Here is a 17,038-nt window from a genome sequence, read left to right on the forward strand (position 1 = left end):
TTATTTCTTTATACACATTTTGCTTTAATAGCCACCAAAAAGACTGTTTCATTTCCTCTCACTGACCCTGTCCACCAGTTATGCTAGCCTTCAACATATCGCTATAGCAACATATATAAATATATATCATACATTTATACACACATACACACATTCGAAAGCACTGTGGAGACACAGACTAGGCTTTAGCACAACGGGGGGCCCCTCACATGTCACTTATAAATGATCACTGGTTTGCTTTACACAAGACTTTCAGTGGGCTTGGTGTGGCCATCAGTCCCCAGTTTGCAGAGAAAATTTGGGATGACAAAATTGGACAGCATATTTAGAGTAAGGTCAGTACACTTTTTGGAGATCATAATAGAATAGAAATAGGAGATCTAGGCTAAGCATGAGATGGCATCTGGAAGTCATCCCTTTCACCATGTGGATTCAAAGCTCTCAGGTGCTGCCGTGTAGACTGACCCCCAGTGTAACTGTGACCCAGCTGTACTGACCCAGGTCAGGGCATCAGGGCCCTGCCAACACTGTCCTGCAGGGCACTGCTGCTCAGTCCTGTGCTTTTAGATCTGCCGTGGCGCTCCAGTGTTGGGACCACATGCTCCACTGCTGGGGAGCAGGTCCCATTTCCCCTGAGTTGACCTTCTGGGGATAGATGATGAGGGGTGAGAAATGTACTGTTCCTGGTTCCCATGCCCCTTGGGTGTTCAAAGCAGTGTCACAAGGTCCTTACAAACTGTGCCTGTTTTGCTTAGTGCTGGGCCCAGTGGTCCTTGGCTGGTTATTCCTCAACCGCAGAAAAGCCCCTCTGCCTTTCACCCTGCACCACCAGGCCACATCTGTGACTCCTTCCAGACCCTCCAGCAGGTGTGGAGGAGTGGGGCCCAGATCCTCCTCAGCAGACAGGGAGCTGTGAAAAAGGGGGGCAGGCCCATCCTTCCTGCTGTTTGGAGGACCTCTGGTGGCTACGCTTCTTGCTTGGCTCCTGGAAGGCAAGGGTCACAGGACTGGAGTGCATGGAAGAGCCCTTAGGGATTTCACCTGGAGGCCAAAAGAACACAATCAAATTGAGTCCATTATCAGGCCTTGCTGGTGGCTAACTGAGGCTGGAGCGAGCGCTGAGTGGTGACAGAAGCCAGAAGCATGGTGAGAGCCTGTCAAGAGGATGAGCTGAGGGGTGGGCTGAGGTCTGGAGGAGCAACTGGTGCCACCAGGTTAGAGGACAAGCTTCCCACCACCTCCTGTGGTCATATCTCTGCTCAAAGCCACTGCACACTGGGTGGCCAGATCCTACCACCCCCTCTTCAGGTTCCAGTTCACCCTCCAATTCACTTTGGAGCAAAAGGATGGCTTTTGTGATTGCTCAGGAAAAGACGTGCTTAGTATGAAACAGGCACATATAGACACCCTGTTGTAGGAAGGAGAGGACATTTTGCATGGAGGTCCCCCTGTTACATTCACGTTCTGTTTACTTGATGAGGAGAGGGAGGGGCCAGGTCAGCAGGGACCTCAGAGTTCATCTACGTCTAGTGCCCCGTCTTACAAATGAGGATCAGTAGTCTCACAGAGATTGGGTCTCTGTGAGAGACCACAAAGCCACACAGGCAGTTAGTGAGAAGCCTGGGATTAGAACCCAGGCTTTGGGATCTTTCCAATGGCCTAGGGGAAGTGGGAAGGATACTTCCAAACTGGGGAAGCCAGCAGGTAGGAGAGGCTGTTGGGTTACCTTTGCTGGGACAGGAATAAGGCTTCACAGAAGCAATCTTGTAAGTATTCTTCTAGAAAGGCTCAGGAAAGAAAGGAATCATCAGAGAAAAACAGAAGAAATTAGAAAAAAAAATCCAAACCAAAACAAACAAACAAAAAAACAGAGTTAAATTATGGCCCAAACTATTTTCACACTGTGGGGTCAACATTCCCTTAGGTTACAATTTACGAACAGTCCTAGGAATACACTCAATTGCTTATGGTAAAGCTTTAAAGTCCAAGGTAAAAGGTTTAATTTTGATTTCTAAGCCATTTCTAAGACCTCAAGTTTTTCTTCAAAGTGGTTGCTAAAGAATATGTTAGTGTTTTAAATGAACGTAGAGAAATGTCTACCATATAGATAATATCTTTCCCTTTAAGTTTCAGTTTTTACTTATTACCAAATTCTCTTTTAGATCACTAAAACCCAACGATTTTCTTTTGTGTTGTTGCTTAAAGAAAAATATGTCAACATTAAATTGCTGTTTTCAGCCCAATAGTGTGCAGTGAAATCAACTTATTAGGTTGCATCTTTCCATGATTTTTTCACATAGTGGTTTAGGAAACCCCAGAACACATGAGTGCCCTCAGGATCCCTTTACTGAAAGCTCACAGAGCAGACTCCATATGTCCTCTGACCTCGATAATCAACTGAACTGCATTTCTCCCCACTCCTGACCTGGCATAAAGGAAAGAGAATTGGGATAAAGAGAGAAGATTATGGCAAAGTGAGAGTCAACTGAGAGGTCAAGGGAGATTGCCGATTGGAGTGGGAGGGCTGATGGGGATGGAATCCAGAGGGATGCTCACTGAGGATCTGTGCTCCTACAGATGGACCAGCAATCTCCTCCTGGAAGGTCAGAGCAGGTCAAGGATCACCTGCATGCCCTGATGACACATGGTAATAAGTTTGGGGTGGGCTCTATGGCTCTGACTGTTGCAATGGTTTCCTTACCTCCAGATTAGTCCTTGCCTTCTTTAAAACATCATGTGTCCTGGTCACTGAAACAACAAAACAGCCCCCAAAGGCAAAATTACCAGCATGGCCTATACTTGCCTTATGTGTTCTAAAGCCTGTCTTTTTTTTTTTTTTTAATTTTATTTATTTATTTATTATTTTTTGGGGGGTACACCAAGTTCAATCATCTGTTTTAATATACATATCCCCGTATTCCCTCCCTCCCTTGACTCCCCCCCCCACCCTCCCTCGAGTCCCTCCCCACCCTCCCTGTCCCAGTCCTCTAAGGCATCTTCCATCCTTGAGTTGAACTCCCTTTGTTATACAACAACTTCCCACTGGCTATGTATTTTACAGTTGGTAGTATATATATGTCGGTGCTACTCTCTCGTAAAGCCTGTCTTACTGGCCACTCAGCTCGGGGTCTCCTGCTGCCTGCCCCCTTTCAACTGCCCACATCCCCTCCTCTGCCTCCATGATTACTGATGGCACAGGAGGTTCAGGGACATATCAGTCTCCCCCATCCCCTAGGCTCTCTGGTCACTGTCCATTCACAGCACAAGTGGGGAGCCTGGAAGGATCCCCTCATTCCCTGCCCCATTCCCTGGCTGGGAGCACCCACACTGGCTGAAGATGAACTGCTCCAAGCTCTCCTTCTGCTGGTTGGCGGTCTTCAGATGCTCAGCTGTGCTCTGAAGGAGACTCTCCTGTCTGGATAGTTTGGTTCTCAGTTCCAGAAGCTCCCTTTTCATGGACTCTCCCTGGGAAGAAAAACAGGCTCTCTGTCAGAAGGCATAAGCACCCTGTGTTTCGTGGCTCTTTACAACTCTAAATAGGGTTCTACAATCTTCTTAACTATTTCTGGATCAGATTCCCCTCGTTAAAGCCTCCCAAACCCTCCAGCTGGTGATGGCTCAGGATGGGCCATGAGGTGGGAATACTGAGGACCTGGAATCCCCCGTGCAGATTAGCACAGGCTACACGCCTGTTGCTGCAGAGAACCTGACTCCAGGCCACACTGAAACCCAGCTGTGAACAAGAGCTCCGATTTAGTGCTGACATGGTTATATCACTTGGGCATCACAAGTAAGACTTGATCATTAGGAATATTATGCCTGAGAGACAGGTCTGACCTGAGAGAGTCAGCAAGTTTGTAAATGTATCTGGGAACCTCAAGATGGGAAAACACTCCGTCCTTGGACTTAGCATAAATGAGTCCCCTAAAGTGTCAGTGATTTTAGTCTGGAGTTAGAACCCCTGGGAGGGATTCTCAAACCTGCCTATCTAAGTTCACCAACCAGAGAGCTGCCTGAGATCTGAGAGCACCTTGGGGAGGCTGGCTCTCCCCAGGCCTGACCCTGAGATGCAGATTTAAGTGATTTTCTGGGATTCCAGTGGGGGGCTGAAAGAGGCTGGGCGACTGCTGGTGACATTTTGTGATCCTGCCTGACGATGTGGACCTGGGGGTGGGGGTGGGGCTAGGTTGGGAAAGGGAATGTTGATGTTTTAACACGGCCCTGAAGTTCAGCTCAGCGAGACTTCAGAAAGTTAAAGAGATGGAACATTTATGGGTTACCAGGGCTCTCATGTCTCTGCCTCCTCCATGTCCTTTCCTTTTCCTCTTTGATTACTTCTCCTGGGGGTCAGAGGTGGGGGAGAGGGGATGTAGTCAGAGCTGCACTGAAAGCAGCCACCACAGAGGAGAGGTCTCCCTCCCTCCAGGGACACTCTCTTCAAGTGCCCTTTGTTCCAACTGACCATTTGGCTCCTTATCTTCAAGATCTGCCGACCAAGGAGGCAGGGGATATTTGGGGGCAGATCCAGTAGAGAATGCTGGCTTCTTACCACTTTGCCACCCAGTGCAGGGCCATGGGAGCTTGGCAAGGCTGCTCGCCAGAACATGGTGAGGAGGGAGGCGGACTCCTCCAGCCGGTGGTGCAGGGCGTTGGCACTGCTCCTGAGCTCATGGATGGCTTCACTGCCCATCACCTGGGAAAAGAGGGTGGTAGCCATGGGCATCCTTGCAGCTGAGAGATCACTTTTTTTTTTTTTTTTTGCTGAGCCCAGGCCTCAGCTTCCTTTGTGAGTGAGGTATGGACATGGGCCTGCTTGAACCTGTGAAATCCTTTTCTAACCTGGAAGCCAAGGTTCTTTGACCTCAGGAGGGACCACCCAACTTGCAAGAATTCATTTGATTCCAGCTTCCCGCACACTCTTTAGCTTCTAGTCCTGCTTCGTGCGCAAGAGTCTACGGTCCCTATTTTTGCACTGGTCCCCCTTGCCCTTCCCTGAATCACACCTTATGCTTCAAATGGGCTGCACCATTTGTAGTTCAAAGGACTGAGGTGCCGCTTGCTTTACCTGGCATGTTCTCCTTCCCAGAGAACCTGAACATTCCCTAGTGGCACCCCCTACCCCATGAACCTGTTACTTTCCTTGCCTGGGATAATAGCTGATTCTGGGTTCATGCCCTCATACCCAGAGCACTTCTAACACTGCCTGGAGCTCCTTGTTGTATGGTGTGGGGCTCCCTCTCTAGTGTGGGGGCTCCAGGGGGCAGCGCTGTCCCTGTATGCCTGTGCATCTCCAGTAGCTCAGATAGCAAAGCAGCTGGTACCTGGATCTCTCCCTGGGAAAGGGCTCTGAGGAACCTTGCTGCCTGCTCTCCTCCCCTCCTCAGTCTGCCACGCTCCTCACCCCTTCTACACATCTGCCCATATGGATGCAGATTCTCCATCTCCAGCCAACTGATTAAGTGATTTTATGCTGCCCACAGATGGTCATATGCCAGCGTGACTTTAGCAGATAATAAGCTACCAAAGGGTACTGGGTGCAGCATTGCATGTATGTTGATGCTTAATGTGCTCTACTGATGAGGATGGCAATGCTGCACCTGCTATTCTGTGGTTCTGAGGGGAAATATTAAGTCAGCTGCATCTGGAACCAGAACAGAGCTTGTAGTGAAATTAGCAGATGAAGATGAAAGGCCTAGCTAGATTAAATGGAAAATGTATCCTCAATTGGTAGGAGATGTGGAGCAGGCAAAAAAATAGTGGGAGAAGGAGCTAAAATCAGAAGAAGAAACGGCCTAAGGAAAAGGTGCACCTAAGAGCTCAAACGTGATTACCTCTGTGCCTAGAGCTTCAAGGCCAAGGAAGTTACAGGTTGATCTCACGAGGGATGCTACCTTCTTGACCAGCAGTCTGCCCTCTTCAATCTGCTGTCTTAGGGCACTATAGTCATCAATGTGGCCAATGACATGGCGGCCATGCTTATTGGCAAAGGAGCCATCAGTAGCATCACCCTCCAGCTTGGGAGGGTTCTTCATTACTGGAGAAGCATCCAAACCCAGCTCTGAAGATAAAACCACAATAACACAGAATACACTGTTATTTATAGTCATTCTTAGTTCAATCCAAAAGGGACATCAGATAGTGAAAGAGGCCACAAACAAGAATGACAGTCTTGGAAAGTACAAGTGTGAAGTCCATAGATATTCTGGGTTCTAGATTTTTATAATCTTTCTTACATCATCTCATAATGATAAAATTGCCAGGAGGCAAATTTTATCCTTATTGACAAATGAAATATTCAGGACAGATATTTAAAAATTTTAAATTTGGGGGTTGAGAAGACACAGACAAGGAAATTAAGCTGGATACAGAGAGCACTTTCAAGAAGGAAGAGATTATAGTGCAATGAAACAATACCAGAGCAATAGGAAAACCACAGGAAGAAGAAAAATGACCAAAAAGGCAGCCACAGAAGGTGGAATGAGTAGGGCTAAAGGCCTTGGGACATGTGGAGAAAAATCTCTAAATTCAGATAATGTGCCTATGGAGAACCAAAAGTTACTTGCAGTGTCATTTCCCATCATTAGACCCTGAATCCCATAGTTGCCCTATTTACCATTTTTCCTGTTGAAGGTTGTGGTCCCTGAGCCAGAAGCAGCAGAAGAGGAGCTGGGGAGGACCAGAACTGGAGAATTCATGCCCACATCCCGAACTGGAGGAGAGGCAACTGAATCTAGGGAGTACAAATAACCACAACTTTAGAAACCCTGGAACACACTGCTCCCCAAACACATGCACAGCCTGTTTTCACCACTGGGGTCTACGGCAACATGACTCTCCTCTTACAAAATCATCACCCATGTACCACAATCAAAACCAATAGCAAACAAATCACTTAGTTTGGATCAAGTTCCTATAGTTGAGGGCTGTTCCATGAGAAAGCAACTTCTAGTTTGAAACATTATTAGGTATATTTTTCTATCCCCAGATTTGAATATAATATTGTATGTAGTATGTCTAATACAATGCTTTGTAATTAAATATAAATATGCATAAATATATGCAGTATACATGTTAAAAATATTTGATCAAAGAATGAATGGATTTATGGGCAGATTAAACTCAGCACTCTAATCACCATTCTGGTGAGTCAGTACTAGAAAATATGTAGTAGTATAAGAAGGGAGACATACTAGAAGGCATGTAGTAGTATAAGAAGAATAGGAGACATAAGCCTTGGTGAATTTGAGGTGCCCTATTGGAGACCAGACAGCAATCCTCCAGGGGAGTAATTGGAAAATATCTGAAGAGACAGAAATAATCCTGCTCAGGCAAATGTGACTTAGAACCTGCTTTCCAGCTCAGGCCTCTGTGCTGTAGGATGGGGAGGAGGAGTGACTGAGCCAGTGGGGATGAGTCCTGGCTGGTGTTGCGCAGAGGCACTGAGAAGGGAAGCCTGAGAGGGAGCAGAAGCAATACCAAAACAGAGCATAGGGAGGCAGAAGGAACAGACAGGAAATCAAAACCTCTGCTTCGAATCCTGGGTTGGCCTCTTAACTCCTTAGCACGTCAGTTAATTGTCTCAATGCCTAAGTTTTTTCATGTGAAATACAGAGATAGTAAATCCTCCCCTAGCTCTGATGAAATTATTTGAAAAATTATCTGAAAACATGGTAAATTTTAAAGCACTCTGCAAATATAAGGAATAAGCATTAACATATATAGCTGTTAATTGTTGAGTACTTATTGTGACAGGCAGTTGTAAATTATTTCATTTAATGCTCCATATAACTATGCACAGTATATATTATAAATATCTTCATGTTAAAGTTGAGGAAACTAAGGCTTAAATGCCTGAGGAGTTTAAACACTTTTCCCAAGGCAAACAGCATGTAAGTGGCAAACTCAGAATCTGGAGCCAGATCTGACCCTAAATCCCATCATCTCAGGCACTGTATCAAAGCATCTTCGATTTCACCATGATCTTAAGGAGTGTGGAAGAAGTAAGATTGTCCCTTCCACCACAGACATCCTGGGGACCTCCTCATTGGCTGAGGGCTTGCTGATTTCCTTTTCCTTCCTACCTTGGAAGAGCAGCTGCTTGTTTCCAGGGTCAGTGTTGTTGGGGAATTTCTGGTTAACAGAGGAGGGGCTGAGGCTGGCTTTGCTGGCACCACCATCCAACTGCTGTTCAAGCTGCAGTCGCAGACAGTTGTTCACCTGAATGCTCTGCTCCAGCTGCCCTCTCAAAGCTCGGATCTCTCCCACCAGGTGGCTCAAGTCACTGCCCAAAGGGACTTGGTGACAGGCATCCCAGGTGTAAGCTGAAAGTAGAGAGAGGAGGGAGTCTGGTGGCACTGAACCAAATATTTCCAAGCATTTGTCAGAACACTCCTCTCTGACATTCTTTTCTACCAAGGTCCCAGGAACACACCTATGACAGATGTCACTTTTCCTGTGTGGGGTCTGGCACACACTGAAATGGCATACACTCCAGCATGGAGTTTCCTTGAGGCTCAAATGACCCTTGTGTATCTAGAGAGCATTTGATTGGCAGATGAAGTCAAGCCTATTATTTCATCTCCTTACTAACCTTAGTCTTGCAGGCTAGAGAGCAGGGTCTTCTAGGGCAGGAGATCAATACTGAACTAGAGAAGGGAACGGGCTGAAGGAGAAGGAGATGGATGACCTCCACATTTAGGAATCAAAAGGACAGGAGGAAGACATCAGGCCTTTGGGCAGCAAATAGTAATGGGAGTGGGGTACCACAGAGCAGGGATCATAACTAATTGGACTTTGCAAGTTCTTTTTACCTTCACTCACCACTCATAGCCTGTTTCTATGTACTGGGGGAAGAAGAGATCTAAGAAATATTTTACAAGACCATAAGTGCTCATCTAAAAATGTTGAAGTCAAATGTATTTAAAAAGGTAAAATTTGTTTTGGTTTTTAGCAAGGCAGTAGGATGCATATACCACATAATACATGTACCCAGTTGCATCAGGGCCACAGGCCTTAACCAAACACATCAATATTTCTGCAATGAGCTATGTGAATATTCCCACTAAATGGGATAAATGAAGAGGAGTGCAGGACAAGATGGCAGAGTAGAAGGACCTGAGCTCACTTCTTCTCATGAAAACACCAAAATCACAACTAACTGCTGAATGACCATCAACAAAAAAAATCTGGAACCTACCAAAAAAGATATTCTGCATCAAAGACAAAGCCACAATGAGATGGTAGGAGGGGTGCTTTCATGATATAATCAAACCCCATATCAGGTGGGTGGGAGACCTGCAAACTGGAAAACAATTATATTATTTTATATATTATAATATATAATTATTTTATATATTATAATATAATTTAAATAATTATAGGAGTGAGAGTTCTGAGCCCCATGTCAGGCTCCCCAGCCTAAGGGTCTGTAATAGGAATGAGGAGATATCAGAGCATTTGGCAAGTGGGGCTTCAGTGTAGGATCGCCACAGGACTGAGGGAAACAGAGACTCCAGTCTTAGAGAGGGCACACAAGGTTTCATGAGCACTGTGACCCAGGGCAAAGCAGTGACTTTATAGGAACCTGGGCCAGACCTACCTCCAGGTCTTGGAGGGTCTCCAGGGGAGGCAGGGTTGGCTGTGGCTCACTGCGAGGACATAGACACAGGTGGCAGAAGCCCCAGGCAATAGTCAACAGTGTGAGCTCTCCTGGAGATTGCCATTTTGGCACTGAGACCTGGTCCCACCCAACAGCCTACAGGCCCCAATGCTGGGTTGCCTCAGGTTAAACAACCAAGGGGATGGGAACAAAGGACCACCCATCAGCAGACAGGCTCCATAAAGTTGTCCGGAGTCCAGTGCTGCCTCTAAACATACCCCTTTACCTGGCCCTTTCCACCAAAGGGACAAGACCCGACTGCACTGACTAGTCAGCAGGCACCAGTCACTCCCACGAGGAAGCCTGCACAAGCCCCTAGACCAACCTCACCCACCAGGAGTCAGACATCAGAAGCAAGAAGAAATAAAATCCTGCAGCCTGCAGAAAGAAGACCACAAACACAGAAAGTTAGAAAAAATGAGACAGCAGAGAAATATGTTCCAGATGAAGGAACAAGATAAAACCCCAGAAGAACAACTAAATGAAGTGGAAATAGGCAATCTACCTGAAAATGAATTCAGAGTAATGACAGTAAAGATGACTTGAAATCTTGGAAAAAAGAATGGCGACACAGATTGGGAAGATACAAGAAATGTTTAACAAAGAGCTAGAAGATACAAAGAACAGAGTTGAATAATACAAGAACTGAAATGAAAAATACACTAGAAGGAATCAATACCAGAATAAATGAGGCAGAAGAATGGATAAGTGAGCTGGAAGACAGAGTGGTGGAAATCACTGCCATGGAACAGGATAAAGAAAAAAGAATGACAATAAATGAGGACAGTTTAAGAGATCTCTGGGACAACATTAAATGCACCAACATTCGTGTGATAGGGGTCCCAGAAGGAGGAGAGAGAGAGAGAGAGAAAGGGCCTGAGAAAATATTTGAAGAGATAACAGCTGAAAACTTCCCTAACATGAGAAAGAAAATTATCACCCAAGTCCAGAAAGCACAGACAGTCCCATATAGGATAAACTCAAGGAGGAACATACTAAGACACATAGTAATCAAACTGACAAAAATTAAAGACAGAGAAAATATCAAAAGAAACAAGGGAAAAGCAACAAATAACATATAAGGAAATCACCATAAGGTTATCAGCTGATTTTTGAGCAGAAACTCTGCAGGCCAGAAGGGAGTGGCACAATATATATAAAGTGATGAAAGGGAAGAAACTACAACCAAGAATACTCTACCCAGCAAGGCTCTCATTCAGATTTGACAAAGAAATCAAAAGCTTTACAGAGAAGTAAAAGCTAAGAGAATTCAGCACCACAGACCAGCTTTACAACAAATGCTAAAGGAATTTCTCTAGTCAGAAAAGAAAAGGCCACAACTAGAAACAAGAAAATTATGAATGGGAAAGCTCACTGGTAAGGCAAGCATACTGTAAAGGTAGGAAATCATCTGCACACAAATATGATAGCAAAACCAGCAATTGTGAGGAGAGTACAAATGCAGGATATTGGAAATGCATTTGAAAGTAAGAGACCAGCAACTTAAAACAATCTTTATATATATAAAGATTTATATATATATATATATATATAAATTTAATTTTTGTCAATTTGATTACAATCTTCATATATATATATATATATATATATATATATATATATATAGACTGCTATCTCTAAACCTCATGGTAACTGCAAATCAAAAATCTACAATTAATATACAAACACACAAAAGGAAAAATCAACCCAAACACAACACTAAAAATAATCATCAAGTCACAAGAGAAGAGAACAAAAGAGGAAGGGAAGAAAAAAGACCTACAAAAACAAATCCAAAACAATTACCAAAACAGCAAGGAGAATATACATATCAATAAGTACCTTAAATGTAAATGGATTAAATGTTCCAACCAAAAGACACAGACTGGCAGAATGGATACAAAAACAAGACCCATATATATGCTGTCTACAAGGGACTCACTTCAGATCTAGGGACACATTCTTACTGAAAGTGAGGGGATGGAAAAAGATACTCCATGCAAATGGAAATCAAAAGAAAGCTGCAATAGTAATACTCATATCAGACAAAATAGACATTACAATAAAAATTATCATAGGAAACAAAGAAAAATACTACATAACGGTCGAGGGATCAATCCAAGAAGAATATATAACAATTGTAAATATATATGCACCCAAAATAGAAGCACCTCAATATATAAGGCAGATGTTAACAGATATAAAAGGAGAAATCAACAGTAACACAATAACAGTGGGGAACACTCCACTTACATCAATGGACAGGTCATCCAGACAGAAAATCAATAAGTAAACAGAGGCCTTCAATGACACATTAGACCAGACGGAATTAATTGATATTTATAGAGCAATTCCATCCAAAAGTAGCAGAATATACATTCTTCTCAATTGCATACAGAACATTGTCCAGGATTGACCACAGGCTAGGCCAGAAAGTAAGCCTTGAAATATTTAAGAAAATTGAAATCATATCAGGCATCTTTTCTGATCACAACACTATGAGATTAGAAATCAGCTATACAGAAAAAAAAACTGTAAAAAACACAAACACGTGGAGGCAAAACAATATGCTTCTAACCAACCAATGGATCACTGAAGAAATCAAAGAGGAAGTAAAAAAAAAGAAACCAAGAAACAAATGAAAACAAAAATACAATGATCCGAAACCTATGGGACACAGCAAAAGCAGTTTTAAGAGGGAAGTTTATAGCAATACAGTCATACCTCAGCAAAGAAGAAAAAGCTCAAATAAACAACCTAACCTTACACATAAATTTATTTATTTCTCCTCTGAAAAATAAATAAAATAGAGATAAAGAAAACAGTAGAAAAGGTCAATTAAACTAAAAGCTGGTTCTTTGAACAGATAAACGAAATTAATAAACTTTAGCCAGACTCACCAAGAAGAAAAGGGAAAAGGCTCAAATCAATAAAATTAGAAATGAGAAAGAAGTTACAATGGACACCACAGAAATATAAAGATACATAAGAGACTACTGCAAGAAACTATATGCCAATAAAATGGACAACCTAGAAGAAATGGGCAAATTCTTAGAAAGGTACAATCTCCCAAAACTGAACCTGGAAGAAATAGAAAATATGAATAGACCAATCACAATTACTAAAATTGAAACTATGATTAAAACACTTCCAGCAAACAAAAGCCCAGGACCAGATGGTGTCACAGGCAAATTCTATCAAACATTCAGAGAAGAGTTAACACCTATCCTTCTGAAAATATTGCAAAATATTGCAGAGGAAGGGACACTCCCAAACTCGTTCTATGAGGCCACCATTACTGTGATACCAAAACCAGACAAAGATACCACAAAAAAGAAAATTACAAGCCACTATCACTGATGAATATAGATACAAAAATACTCAAGGAAATACTAGCAAACCAAATCCAACAATACATTAAAAAGGTCACACACCAGGATCGAGTGGGATTTATCCTAGGGATGCAAGGATTTTTCAATATCCATAAATCAATCAGTGTGATAAACCACATTAACAAATTGAAGGATGAAAACAATATGATCATCTCAATAGATGCAGAGAAAGCTTTTGACAAAATCCAATGCCATTTATGATAAAAACTCTCCAGAAAGTGGGCATAGAGGGAACCTACCTCAACAAAATAAAGGCCATATATGACAAACCCACAGCTAACATCATACTCAATGGTGAAAAGCTGAAAGCATTTCCTCTAAGATCAGGAACAACACAAGGATGTCCACTCTCACTGCTTTTATTCAACATAGTTTTGGAAGTCCTAGGCATGGCAATCAGAGAAGATAAAGAAATAAAAGGAAACCAAATTGAAAAAGAAGATGTAAAACTGTCACTGTTTGCAGATGACATGATACTATACACAGAAAATCCTAAAGATGCTACCAGAAAACTATGAGAGCTCATCAATGAATTTGGTAAAGTTGAAGGATACAAAATTAATGCACAGAAATCTCTTGCATTTCTATACTCTAATGACAAAAGATCAGAAAAAGAAATTCAAGAAACAATCCCATTTATCATCACATCAAAAAGAATAAACTACCTAGGTATAAACCTACCTAAGGATGCAAAAGACCTGTACTCTGAAAACTATAAGATGCTGATAAATAGAAGATGACACAAACAGATCAAAAGATATACCATGTTTTTGGATTGGAAGAATTAATATTGTCAAAATGACTATACCACCCAAGGCAATCTACAGATTTGATGCAGTCCCTATCCAATTACCAATGGCATTTTTTGCAGATCTAGAACAAAAAATCTTAAAATTCGTATGTAGATACAAAAGACCCCAAATAGCCAAAGCAATCTTGAGAGAGAAAAATGGAACTGGAGGAATTGGGCTCCCTGACTTCAGACTATACTACAAAGTTACAGTAATCAAAGCAGTATGGTATTGGCACAAAGACAGACTTATAGATCAATGGAACAGGATAGAAATCCCAGAAATAAACCCATACATCTATGGTTAAGTAATCAACAACAAAGGAGGCGAGATTATACAATGGATAAAAGATAGTCTCTTCCATTAGTGGTGCTGGGAAAACTGGACAGCTACATGTAAATGAATGAAATTAGAACATTCTAACACCATACACAAAAAATAAACTCAAAATGGATTAAAGATCTAAATGTAAGACCAGATACTAAGAAACTCTTAAAGGAAAACATAGGCAGAACACTCTTTGTCATAGGCTGCAGTAATATCTTTTTGGATCCATCTCCTAGAGTAATGAAATAAAAACCAAAATAAATAAAAGGGACCTAATTAAACTTAAAAGCTTTTGCACAGCAAGGGAAACCATCAACAAAATGAAAAGACAACCCACAGATTGGGAGAAAATATTTGCAATCAATGTGACCAACAAGGGATTAATCTCCAAAATACACAAACAGCAAATGCAGCTCAATATTGAAAAAAATAAACCACCCAATCAAAAAATGGGCAGAATATCTAAATAGACATTTCTCCAAAGAAGACATACAGTTGACCAAAAAGCACATGAAAAGATACTCAACATTGCTAATTATTAGAGAAATACAAATAAAACCACAATGAGGTCAGAATGTCCATCATCTAAAAATTTACAAACAATAGATGTTGGATATGATGTAGAGAAAAGGGAACCCTTCTATACTGTTGGTGGGAATGTAAATTGGTACAGCCACTATGGAGAACAGTATGGAGGTTCCTTAAAAAATTAAAAGTAGAGCTACCATATGATCCAGCAATCCCACTCCTGAGCATATATCCGGAGAAAATCATACTTCAAAAAGGTACTTGCACCCCAATGTTCACCTCAGCACTATTTACAATAGCCAAGACATGGAAGCAACCTAAATGTCCATCAACAGATGAATGGATAAAGAAGATATGGTACATATATACAATGGAATATTACTTAGCCATAAGAACAAAATAATGCCATTTGCAGCAACATGGATGGACCTACAAATTATCATACTAAGTGAAGTAAGTCAGAGAAACACAAATATCATGATATCACTTATATGTGGAATCTTAAAAAATGATACAAACCAACTTATTTACAAAACAGAAACTGACTCATGAACTTAGAAAACACAAACTTATGGTTACTGAAGGGGAAAGGAGGTGGGAGAGGGATAAATTAGGAGGCTGGGATTAACATATATACATTCTAATATAAAATAGATAATCGACAAGGTCCTACTGTATAGCACTGGGAACTCTACTTAATACTCTGTAATAACCTATATGGGAAAAGATTCTGAAAAACATAGATATATGTATATGTATAACTAAATCACTTTTCTGTACATCTGAAATGAACACAACATTGTAAATCAAATATACTCCAATATAAAAAATAAATTTTAAAAAAATTTTAAAAGAGAAAAAAAAATAAAAAGAGAAAAAAGTGTGAAGACTTAACCTGATTTCAAAATTTACTATAAAACTAACAATGAAGACAGTTTGGTACTGGTGTAAGAATAGGCATATTGATTAACGGAACAGAATGGAGAATTCAGAAGTAGACTCACATATATTGGCTAGTAATTTTTTTTTTTTGCCTTGGCAATTGTTTTTCAATAGAGATGCCAATCAATGTCATGGTGATGAAAAATCAATTGTGTTTCTATATCTTAGCAAAAAATTTTATTTGGCAATTGAAATAAAAATGTTATCCCACACACATGTATCCCACACATGAGAAATATTTATATATAAATTAAAATAAGAATGATGAGTATACCAAAAATTACAAAATCCTACTAACAGCAGTTATGGTCAACTGATTGTCAACAAAGCTGCCAAGGTAATTCAATGGAAAAGGGTAGTCTTTGTAACAAATGGTGCTGGAAAAACTGGATATCAATATGGGACAAAAAGAACTTTAACCTTTTTCTCACATCATATGCAAAATTAACTCAAAATGAAATGTACGCCTAAACATAAGAGCAAAAGCTATAAAACTGCAAGAAGAAAAATACAAGGAAATCTTTATGATCTTGAGATAAAGATTTTTTAGCTACAACATGAAGAAAAGCATAAATGATAGAAAAAAATGGATTAATTAACCTTCAACAAAATTTAAATGTTTTGCCTTTCAAAGACACTAAAAAGACTTGGAGAAAATATCTGCAAATTATTTTTCTGGTTAATTATATCCAGAATAAAAATTTCTTTAAAAAATCTTTGAATTTTCTCACTGGGGAAAGGTCAGGGTGGGAGCAGGTTGCCTGCAACATTGGCTGCATGGGTGATCAGAATTCACAACATTTGAGACGTCTTCAAATGATGATACCATCAGGACAGTTCTTTGTATTTTTTTTTTTTTTGAATCATTGTATAATCTGGACTTTGATTAACTTGTCTCAGACCATCCAGGTGGGTGAAGTTTGACTCTTGTGGCCTATTTTTAAGGATGTCTAGGCTGTATCTTGCTCATGTCACCAACCTCTGGGCTTTGTGTGTGAGAGCGCCCCTCTCTTCTTATTGGGACCCTCAATGACTGAGGTTTTTTTCTGAGACAGAACAAGGTAGGTTTCCAAGAACTCCACAACTCCCAAGGTAAAGAATTCATCAGGATCCTTAGCGAGAGCAGGGAAGCTCATAGGGTGGGGAAGAGGGGAAAACATACCTTTCAGCCCCTTCTTGGAATTGCCATTAAGTGCCTCGTGGATCTGCAGCTCTGACTGGAGGGACTGGAAGAGCTGCTGTTTCTCTTCACACTGTTGCTGCAAGAGGGCCAGCTTATGCTGCAGCCTGTCAGGGGAGAAGCAAGGGACCACTGAGCTGGTAGGGCCCCACCAGGGCAAGAGGCTATGAGCCAACTTTGGCATCATAGAATTTCAGCCCTAGATGTCAACTCAGGGGTC

The 17,038-nt window shown here is 41.5% G+C and overlaps 1 protein-coding gene and 1 long non-coding RNA gene across 2 annotated transcripts; both read right to left on the reverse strand.

The window, feature by feature from the left end:
* Positions 1–895: 895 nt before the first annotated feature.
* LOC130859615 (myomegalin-like) lies at positions 896–6,713 on the reverse strand (the record flags this gene model as incomplete). The annotated part of the gene is made up of 5 exons (XM_057747194.1): positions 896–1,041; positions 3,327–3,465; positions 4,550–4,693; positions 5,832–6,058; positions 6,614–6,713. Coding segments are annotated over 5 exons (756 nt in total), but the record flags the coding sequence as incomplete, so codon positions are not given.
* Positions 6,714–6,717: 4 nt separating this feature from the next.
* Positions 6,718–16,838, reverse strand: LOC130859620 (uncharacterized). Its single transcript, XR_009055232.1, has 3 exons — positions 16,801–16,838; positions 8,082–8,321; positions 6,718–6,730 (listed from the first exon to the last, which is right to left on the reverse strand). It is a non-coding gene; the product is annotated as an uncharacterized LOC130859620 (long non-coding RNA).
* Between the last annotated feature and the right edge of the window lie 200 nt (positions 16,839–17,038).

This window comes from Hippopotamus amphibius, chromosome 1, assembly GCF_030028045.1.
Source record: "Hippopotamus amphibius kiboko isolate mHipAmp2 chromosome 1, mHipAmp2.hap2, whole genome shotgun sequence".
Classification (NCBI taxonomy): domain Eukaryota; kingdom Metazoa; phylum Chordata; class Mammalia; order Artiodactyla; family Hippopotamidae; genus Hippopotamus; species Hippopotamus amphibius.